We start from the raw sequence: 10,997 nt of genomic DNA on the forward strand, positions 1-10,997 counted from the left end.
TCACTGCCTTCAATTCGAAACCAAACCTGTATGTGCACACTCAGCTCTTGGGTATTCAACACAGATGGTTGTTTTTGCTCAGCCAGTATTGCTCACAATATATGTATGAGAGCAACAGCTGTTCCGGACGACTATGTGATCATGCTCTCCGTTGCCCGATTTGAGTAAGAACTTTAAAACAGGTTAACATTCACAAGGATTACCAGGATGCCTACTCAGAGCATGAGCTGACCAGCTGGCAAGTGTCTTCACTGACATATTCAACCTCTCCCTGACACAGTCTGTAATACCTACATGTTTCAAGCATCCCACCATAGTCCCTGTGTCCAAGAACGCCAAGGTAACCTGTAAATGACTATCACCCCATACCCCGTATCACATCTGTAGCCATGAAATGCTTTGAAATGCTGGTCATGGTTCAAATCAACATCATCCCAGACACCCTGGACTCACTCCAATTCGCATCCCGCCCCAACAGATCCACAGATGATGCAATCTCTATTGCATCCACACTGCCCTCTCCCACCTCGACAAGAGGAACATCTACTGTATGTGAGAATGCTGTTCAATGACTCAGCTCAGCGTTCAACACCATAGTGCCCTCAAGCTCATCACTAAGCTAAGGACCCTGGGACTGAACACTCCCTCTGAAACTGGATCCTGGACTTCCAGACGGCCAAACCTAGGTGGTGAGGGTAGGCAACATGCTGACCCTCAACACGGGGGTCAGGGACCTGTCAGGACCAGGACAACAAACTCTCCTTCAACGTCAGCAAGACTAAGGAGCAGATCATGGACTACAGGAAACAGAGGGCCGAGCAGGCTCCCATTCACTTTGGCGGGGCTGTAGTGGAGGGGGTTGAGACTTTCAAGTTCATCAGTGTCCATATCACTAAGGATCTATCATGGTCCACACACACCAACACAGTCTTGAAGAGGGCACGACAACTCCTCTTCCCCTTCAGGAGGCTGAAAAGATTTGGCATGGGCCCTCAGATCCCCCAAAAGTTATACTGTTGCACCACTGAGAGCATCTTGACTGGCTGCATCACCGCTTGGTATGGCAACTGCTTGGCATCAAACCACAAGGCGGTACAGAGGGTAGTGCGTACGGCCCAGTACATCACTGGGGCTAAGCTTCCTGACATCCAGGACTTCTACTCCAGGCGGTGTCAGAAGAAGGCCCTGAAAAATGTCAAAGATTCCAGACACCCAAGTCTTAGACTGTTCTTTCTACTACTGCATGGCAAGCGGTACTGATGCACCAAGTCTGGAACCAACAGGACCCTGAACAGTTTCTACCCCCAAGCCACTAGACTGCTAAATAATAAGTTAAACAGTTAACCAATTAGCTACCCAGACGATCTGCATTGACCTTTTTTGCACTAACCTTCTTTACTCATGACATCTGCTGCTGCTACTGTTTATTATATATCTTGTTGCTTAGTCACTTTATTCCTAGCTATATGTACATATCTACCTCAATTACCTCATACCTATCGACTCGGTACTGGTACCCCGTGTACATAGCCAAGTTATTGTTACTCATTGTGTATTTATTATTGCTTCTATTATGTGTTATTACTTTTCTATTATTTCTCTATTTTCTCTCTCTCTGCGTTGTTGGGAAGGGCCCGTAAGTAAGCATTTCACTCTTCGTCCACACCTGTTGGTTACGAACCATGTGACAGCTAGCATTTGATTTGATTTGACACATACTGTTCACCATGTCCGCTTAGTTACTTACACTTCACATGACTGATCTAAATGCATTTGGGGGACCGAGGGGCGCAGTGCTCTAAGGCACTGTATCGCAGTGCTAGAGGCGTAACTACAGACCCGGTTTCAATCTTGGGCAGTATCACAACCGGCCGTGATCAGGTGTCCCATAGGGCGGTGCACAATTGGCCCAGCGTCGTCCATGTTAGGGTTAGTTTGGCCGGGATAGGCCGTCATTGTAAATAAAAATGTGTTCTTAACTGATTTGCCTGGTTAAATACATTAATGCTCACGTGCACATTCACTTATATACATACTATTACACATGTACTGACATGCTCTAGCTCAGGGACGTCAAACATAAATCAGGGTGTGTGCCTGTGCGGCTCATATCATTCAGTAACAAAGAGTATTAGGATATGGTTAGATAACCATTGATGGTGCATCTCTCACCTGGTCTACGAATCCTCCAAGGACTGAGATGTGCTTGGCAGGGTAGGATGCCCATATATTAGCTGTGGCATTGACGCCAGTAACTTGCATAACTCCTCCTGTGTGTTCCATTAAGGCATCTATGGAAAAGAGAATAGTAGAATTAGCCATTGAGTTTTCCCAATAATGTTAGTGTTAGTAATAACCTATAATGTTCCCCCTCCAATAATGATCAATACCTTTCCATTCAAATATCACACTGGCTAAATGCTATGAATATGGGTTCCATTTAGAATCTCTGCATTAATGTGTATGATCATAATGATGATGATTATGATGATGGTGATGGACATGATGACAGTAACATCTACCATAATACAACCCATAGACAGCACAAGATCCAGCAAAGGCACCCAGGAACTGTGCTGCCACGTAGACAGGGAACTTCTTTATTGGCAGCTTGCCCAGGACCACCATGGCCAGGGAGACTGCTGGGTTCACATGGGCCCCTGGAACAAAGGTCAAAACTGGAATTCAAAACAAGGTTCAAGCTTTTGTAGGAAGTCTGAGATACAAATGAATGTAACCACTATCCTTATCTAGTGGATTCAGTCATAGACACAATTACGGCACAACACTAGGCGGGGCCCAAGGCGGGGACTGAGGCTCTGGGTGACCTCAGCGGGGCAACACTGCTGGGGGTTTCAGAGCGCCCCAAACACTAATCCCCAGCCCTGTTCCCTTACTGTGGCCACAACAGCCGGCTGAAACATCCGATCGGAATTGCGTCTGACATAATCTGCCTGAATCTGCTTAAGGCTCGCGCAAACTGCATGTCGTTGGAAGGACCCGGCCATGACACACCTCCGCTAACAAGGGTTCTGGTTTAATCTGCCTGTAAATTAGCATCGCCAACATAGGAGTGAAAAGGAGTGGGGGGAAACAGAAGTGTGTTGTGTTCCACTTGGAGAGGCTAGCCTGGCTGGGAAGGCTGGAGACCCATGCCCCAGTAAAGCTCATTAGTCCAATACCTGTGATCATCATCAGAGATGTCACCTAACAGCGTGAAGGCTTCTCATCCACACATGGGCCCCAGGGTTGAATGGCCCAATCATGCAGTAAAGGTTCCTATACTGTAGCCTACTACACACTCCATTCTTCCTGAATTCATTTTCGCTCAAGGAAGCTCCTCAATTAATGATTCATCCACATTCATTCAAACATGGCATAAATGTTGGCTTCCCAACACTCTGGTCTGATGTGCTGTAGCTGTAAACCAGGCATGGAGGATGAGGGGTGGTCATGAGTTGAGCTTTAGAGATACAGTACAAAGACTAAGCTCACACTCTGCCAACACTGGATTTTCTAAGATGAAAGCACATTGAGTATGGCTCATATAACACTCATATTAGCTCATATGCTACAGTGTTCATATTATCCTGGGGGTGGGCATTAAAAGCTCTAATCACGTCGTTGCTCTTTTATGTCCCAATTGTGATGGAAATTACCACGGCAATTTCAAATTACAACTCATCATCCCCCATTACGTAAAGCCTCGCTGAGACATAATGAAACCCTTGATTGCTGATTAAAAAGCGCTCTCCACCTTGCTCAGCAAGCTCATCTAAGGCAGCGTGACTTTTAAAAAGTAATTCCCCCTAATGTTATCCCTCTGTGCCATTATTGCTGCCGAAGCGAGAAGGAAAGGGCGATCCTTGCTTTAATCTCTATGGAATGTACCCAATAAAGTTCCCCTGGACATGAGGACACACAACTCCAGCCTTGTAAATCTAGCCGGCACACTTCATCCTCTGACATCAAGAAGCAGCCAGGCATTAGGAATGGGTAATCGAGCTATTACATATTTCTTCCATTTCCTCTGTGCCTCTCTCCCGGTTAGGGTAATACTAAATGGTACCCACGTTGAGTCCAGACTGCTATGGAATACTAAGATGATGTTCTCTGCATCATTTCGCCATGTTGCTGAGTCTCTAGTGATGACCTAGATCTCCACAGTCCATTTCTGTTACTGTATGTGGACTTTTCCCCAGGACACAAGTCAGAGAGTGTTAGTGATCCATGGCTGTACACTTTACTTTCTCTCCTGTGATCTACCTGACAATAGGGATGGACATCATCTCCCCCTTTCTCAAACAATGAACACGTGAACATGTGGATGTGAGGATATCCATGGAGCCATAACACACAGTTACCCAGACATGTGGGAAGTACATGTTGTCCTTTAAGAGTTTAGTACCTGAGAGCAAAGAGAGCCAGACATCCATGGTCAAAGTTCATGGCAAAGTAAAGCCTTTTCATCAAAGACAAACAACCATTGATGACCTTTGAGTCCTGCTCACATATTTTAACCCAAAAGCCTTTTTAATATTAAGATCCTTTAATTTGTCAATTGCACAAAATTTGACTTCTGCTTTTAACCCCTCTGAGACACACATGAGCAGGTTTTTGGAGAGGTGCAGGGGGCTGCCACACTGGGCACCCAGGGAGCTGTTGTTGTGGGGGGTTAAGTGCCTTGCTCAAGGGCAACAGTACACTCTTAGAAGAAAAGGTGCTATCTAGAACCTTAAAGGGTTCTTCGGCTGTCCCCATAGGAGTATGCTTTAAATAACTATTTCTTTGTACAGAAAGTTCTACATGGAACCCAAAAGGGTTCTACCTGGAAACAAAATGGGTTTGCCTATTGGGACAGCTGAAGAAACCTTTTGGAAACTTTTTTTTCTATGAGTGAAGGCAATGGAATTTAGGATTTGATACCACCAACCCTCCTGATGCTGGCTTGCCTCTCTAACCGCTAGGATACGTGCCACCACTTTTGTAATTGGACAAGTTGTTTGTGGATAGAGGGGACTGAGTGCAAAGTATCATTCTTTCTCTCAGTGTTCATCTTGTGTTTTTTATAGTAATGACACTATACTACATCTGTCAGTATCTCAGTCTCTCCTTTTATAGTTTCATGTTACAAACAAAAGAGGATATAATGACATAAAAAGGCCTGATTTATAAAATGAGGTGCTGACCAACTGAAAAGTCTCAACACTAAACACACACGTTGTGTTGCATTTTCAATCATACTGCAAAATCAACTATTTGGGAAGTTAGAACAATGTATATTGGCTATGTGCCGAGTGGACTTTAGAAATGAATGTTGAGAATCAAAAGTTATGTAAAGGAGGCATGGTATTCACCTGACACTCCCCCAGCTACGTAGACGGCCATCATCACCCCCAGAGTGAAGCCGATGTGGATGGTCAGGGGTTCTCCCAGAGCTCCCTTACTCAGCACCGTCTGGGCCACCGAGCCACATCCAAATAGCTGGGACGGAGACAGAGACAAAAAAAGACAAGCAAAAACATGTTGTTTTTTAATATCCAATTATGCACAAAAGACTAGTCCTCTTGTTCTACAGCCTTCATGTCTAATTAGATGGCATTTTAGATCAGTGTGTTCCTCCTGAACTCTGTAAGAAGAATGCCATAGAAGATGTCCCATTTGAAGCATGGGAAATTATCATTCATCCTTTCATTGATTAATTAGAAGGACAAGTAAATCAAAACAAAAGTGTTGAAAGAAGGATGCCATCCAAAAATAGCTGTTTCTGTTGTGAGGAGTGGATTAGTCCATTGATGCTGTGCCGCTGACCTAGATGACCACTGACTCACTGAGCCCACTGAGACTGAGCCTCAGTAAGCCCAGACACTGAGCTGTGCCACTCAGACAGACAGGACAGGACGGGGAGGTGAACCTAGAGGGGACAGGTGGAAGGCAAAGGACAGGTCAGATTATTAAGGACCCCTGTAGATTTCACCTCAGTAAACAGTGTTTCCCTCCAAAATTGGTGATGATGGGGAAATGTGTGTGTTTTTACTGCAGTTATAATGCAGAGAGAGAGAGAGAGAGAGTGTGTATGTCTGTTAAGGGGGAAAAGGAACAGTGAATTGGACCAGGTGGTCTATCTTATGCTAATGGCTTCTCTGTATTCAGTGTAATATAGATCTATTCTCATTCCATTTCAAATCACTGTATTAATTTACAAGTTGATTGCAATTGATAGGGGGATATGCTTTAAAAGTGTTTTAACTATTGATGCTGTCATATGATGATTTTCAGCCTACAAGCAACATATAAGGTAGCCTGGTTGATCAAATAATGAAGCTTTGCGGAAATACAGTGCCTTGCGAAAGTATTCGGCCCCCTTGAACTTTGCGACCTTTTGCCACATTTCAGGCTTCAAACATAAAGATATAAAACTGTATTTTTTTGTGGAGAATCAACAACAAGTGGGACACAATCATGAAGTGGAACGACATTTATTGGATATTTCAAACTTTTTTATCAAATCAAAAACTGAAAAATTGGGCGTGCAAAATTATGCCATGAATTGTGCAATTCTAACACCTGGATATGTTTATTTTTGAACCATTCCATTGTAGATTTTGCTTTATGTTTTGGATCATTGTCTTGTTGGAAGACAAATCTCCGTCCCAGTCTCAGGTCTTTTGCAGACTCCATCAGGTTTTCTTCCAGAATGGTCCTGTATTTGGCTCCATCCATCTTCCCATCAATTTTAACCATCTTCCCTGTCCCTGCTGAAGAAAAGCAGGCCCAAACCATGATGCTGCCACCACCATGTTTGACAGTGGGGATGGTGTGTTCAGGGTGATGAGCTGTGTTGCTTTTACGCCAAACATAACGTTTTGCATTTTTGCCAAAAAGTTCAATTTTGGTTTCATCTGACCAGAGCACCTTCTTCCACATGTTTGGTGTGTCTCCCAGGTGGCTTGTGGCAAACTTTAAACAACACTTTTTATGGATATCTTTAAGAAATGGCTTTCTTCTTGCCACTCTTCCATAAAGGCCAGATTTGTGCAATATACGACTGATTGTTGTCCTATGGACAGAGTCTCCCACCTCAGCTGTAGATCTCTGCAGTTCATCCAGAGTGATCATGGGCCTCTTGGCTGCATCTCTGATCAGTCTTCTCCTTGTATGAGTTGAAAGTTTAGAGGGATGGCCAGGTCTTGGTAGATTTGCAGTGGTCTGATACTCCTTCCATTTCAATATTATCGCTTGCACAGTGCTCCTTGGGATGTTTAAAGCTTGGGAAATCTTTTTGTATCCAAATCTGGCTTTCAACTTCTTCACAACAATATCTCGGACCTGCCTGGTGTGTTCCTTGTTCTTCATGATGCTCTCTGCGCTTTTAACGGACCTCTGAGACTATCACAGTGCAGGTGCATTTATACGGAGACTTGATTACACACAGGTGGATTGTATTTATCATCATTAGTCATTTAGGTCAACATTGGATCATTCAGAGATCCTCACTGAACTTCTGGAGAGAGTTTGCTGCACTGAAATTAAAGGGGCTGAATAATTTTGCATGCCCAATTTTTCAGTTTTTGATTTGTTAAAAAAGTTTGAAATATCCAATAAATGTCTTTCCACTTCATGATTGTGTCCCACTTGTTGTTGATTCTTCACAAAAAAATACAGTTTTATATCTTTATGTTTGAAGCCTGAAATGTGGCAAAAGGTCGCAAAGTTCAAGGGGGCCGAATACTTTCGCAAGGCAATGTATAAAGGTGTGCAGTATGCTACATAAATTGGGTCTATTCACAGATTAGATACATTCTAAAGAAACGTGAATGTCAAATCACTGTGATGATCATACATCATATGGAATGGTGCATGGTGCATGGTGCATGGTGCATGTCAGTAAAGGTTTATTGTGTTTGATCATGTTTTTCTTTATGTCTGAAAATACCAAGCATCCCATTAATTCTCCCCCTCCTATCCTCCACCTGTCAAACTTGCCATTACAACATTCTCTAGATGTGTTAATTATCTCCCAAGGAGTTTCTCAGACCAGAATTATGGATGAGCACATCAAAGAGAAGCCACATTATCAGGATATATTAGTCAGCACCTAAACATATCAAAACATGATATCCCTGTTGACAGATCAAGTCCCCTGAGAACAATTTGACACCTTATTACCATATTGTTGCAGCTTTAAAGCAGGCTATTAAATGACAGTCGGGTGATGAGGGAAAGTGTCAATGTACTTACTATTAATACGAATATCCCCAGAAATTCTGCCAGGAACTCTTTGATGATGTCCTTCCTCAGGGCACATTGCTCCTTCATTTTTCTTTTCCTCTCATGGTCCATATTTCCCGCGGACATCTGATGTCTCACTCTTGTCAGGACAGACAGTTGACGAGTAGTGTGAGCGTGAACATGAGCGTCTCTCCGGTAGTTCAGGATATAACCCCTCCTTCCCTTAGTAGCCTACTACGCGTGTTGACCTGTTAATCTTTTTCTTCCATGAAACTGTCTCCCATCACCACCGCTACCGCCAGGGATGCACTATTTGGATCTAGGTGCTTTATTGGTCAATAAGTGTTTGATTGGTCAATAATGACTCCAATGGTCAGCAACTGACTGAACGTGGACAGTGCGCATTTATACGCGCGAATGTAGACAGTGTGCATTTACTCACTACTTGTCTATTTTCTATCAACAAAGTCATTCTTTTAAGTTTTAATTATATGGTTGATGATAATTAAATATTTAAAATGTGGAAAATATCCCACTGGGCACAAACTGGTTGAATCAACGTTTTAACGCACATTTTCAAGTATTGTGGTGTGGAATCTATGTGGAAAATACATTGGATTTGAAAAAAGTAATCAATGTAAACTGTTGTTTTAAGGGTGGAATTTCAACCACAGGATTTTGCCATCATTGTAACGAAGTTTCAACATATACAAACATGGTATTATATATGTTGAATTTGTACCTTTGAAACAAAGTCAGATCTTCAAAGTTATATCCACTATTATTTAAAAAACTATAGGCTGAGCAGCACTTCCTACTGGAGAGTTGATCTATCTACAGCTAGTCATTTAGTCTCCAATACTGGGTTTTAACCAAGCCCATTTTAGCAATGATATTTGTCAGTGACTACTAACAATCTTCTATTGTGAGAATGATTATTGAGAGATCTCTTAATAACTAAATTCACTGTTGCTATCGAAATCATTCCAACGGGTAGGTTTAACAGAGTTACAGCTATTGTTTCAATTCAACCCAGGGTAAAACATAAAATAGACAATGCACAATACTTATAGGCCTATGGTTTCAAGGTTTGGTTGATTTCAAACCTAATCTATTAAGTTAATCATTAATATGTTGAATTCACGTCTCCATCTCAACCAAACGTTAAAGAACAGGACTAAATCAAATCAAACTTTATTTCAAGTGCATTTCAAGTTAGATTTGATTAGATTTAGTCATATTCTTGAACTTAGATTTTTGGTTGAGATGGAGATGTGAATCCAACATATTTTAATTTGTAGACAAACTGAAACCAGTCGAGGATGCCTACGAAATCTACTTGATTTATGAAGAACCACAAAACAAATCGGTGAGGGGGGAGGGGGGGGGGAGAACAAGAAATTATGGATTTTCAGAACCCTTTGGAAATATTCCATGGCACCTTCAAGCGCTCTCTCTTGCCCCTAGTGGCCGGTTTCCAAGTCATCTCCCGACATCCTCAGATATGGATGGATATTGAATACTGACTTGTATCACGGGTGACCTGCCTGCACTTATATCAGGGGTGACTGCCTGCACGTATATCTGACACCTTTCTTCAAACACCTATAAAGCAGTGCTATTCAGATAATTCAATCGCCATTTATTTCATAGGGAATATAAATCCCCCTTTGACCCTTTAAACATTGGTATCATGTAGGCTACCTTCTGATCAATCAAGTTGCCACCAAATGAAATTATAACTAGGATCAGAGGGTGGCATGTTACTGTATTAGACCAAGTTCGAGTTGATGTTTTGTCCAACAGAGGGAGCTCAATGAACGGAGAAGGAGTGGAGTGGTAGCGGGGAAGGGACACTGTCTACGTGTATGTCTTATCTTCTGCTCCATGTAGTCTTTTAAAAGGAGATGCGACATGTAGAGGATGGGATGTTTTGGTTGCATTAATCAATGTCACTTTTTCGTCTTTGTTGTCTTTGATGTGAAACAGACACGTTAAGAGTGTCGCCCATGCTGTGGAAAAAGGGAGCTGTGGTGATGGAGAAAAAGCACCACTGCGGGGTATTTCCAAATTATACAACTCCGTCCACTTTTTTATTCTGTCAGCCGCTTCTTGGACTGTCAATATATTCAAGGCATGTGGAAAGCCTTGTCACAGTAAAAATGTATCTTCTCCACTAGATAGATGTCCACCAACAGTAGGCTATATCCTATTTTATGTACGTTCATCAATATGTAGCCATTAGATTGGAATAAATAAATAAAAAGTGGGATTATCCAATATGTTATTGTTTAAAAAAGCTATCAAGAACATTGTATTTTAAGAGAATTAAATACTGCATCTAGGCCTAGTAGGGTACCTTATTAAATAATTTAATGTAGCCTATAGATAGATGTATTATCAAAACATGGAATCAAATGAGAGAGTTCAAATAATCTCACCCAACCAACATTATAAAGGCTACACCTTATATATATATATCTCAATGATGGAGAGATTACTCATGCAGGTATAAGAGCTTTGCTTCCAATCACTCGATGTATTGATACATTTAACATGTTTTTAAAAAGTTTGGCCCAATAGAAATAATGCGATGTCAGTAATTTGTGGTTTTATTAGTTAACTATTATAGCCCAAAATTGTTATAGGCCTATCTTGAGATGTGCGCAATTGGCTAGTAGGTCTACCATCCCTCCCGAGGTGTAAAGATTCGTGTAACTCCTTATATTTTTTGAGACATCGCTTGAGCCGACTTAAATCGTTCA

At 42.1% G+C, this 10,997-nt stretch overlaps 1 protein-coding gene across 1 annotated transcript in view; it reads right to left on the reverse strand.

Moving 5' to 3' along the window:
* LOC139384414 (aquaporin-9-like) overlaps nt 1-8,415 on the reverse strand; it is a 15,881-nt gene extending 7,466 nt beyond the window's left edge. Inside the window, exons 1-4 of the mRNA XM_071129174.1 lie at nt 8,242-8,415; nt 5,358-5,484; nt 2,523-2,660; nt 2,173-2,291 (exon numbers count right to left, since the gene is read on the reverse strand). Of these exons, the coding sequence (XP_070985275.1) occupies nt 2,173-2,291; nt 2,523-2,660; nt 5,358-5,484; nt 8,242-8,358 (501 nt within the window). The 5' untranslated portion in view covers nt 8,359-8,415. The remainder of the gene's footprint in view (nt 1-2,172; nt 2,292-2,522; nt 2,661-5,357; nt 5,485-8,241) is intronic.
* Nucleotides 8,416-10,997: the final 2,582 nt, after the last annotated feature.

This window comes from Oncorhynchus clarkii, chromosome 26 (genome assembly GCF_045791955.1).
Source record: "Oncorhynchus clarkii lewisi isolate Uvic-CL-2024 chromosome 26, UVic_Ocla_1.0, whole genome shotgun sequence".
NCBI lineage: Eukaryota > Metazoa > Chordata > Actinopteri > Salmoniformes > Salmonidae > Oncorhynchus > Oncorhynchus clarkii.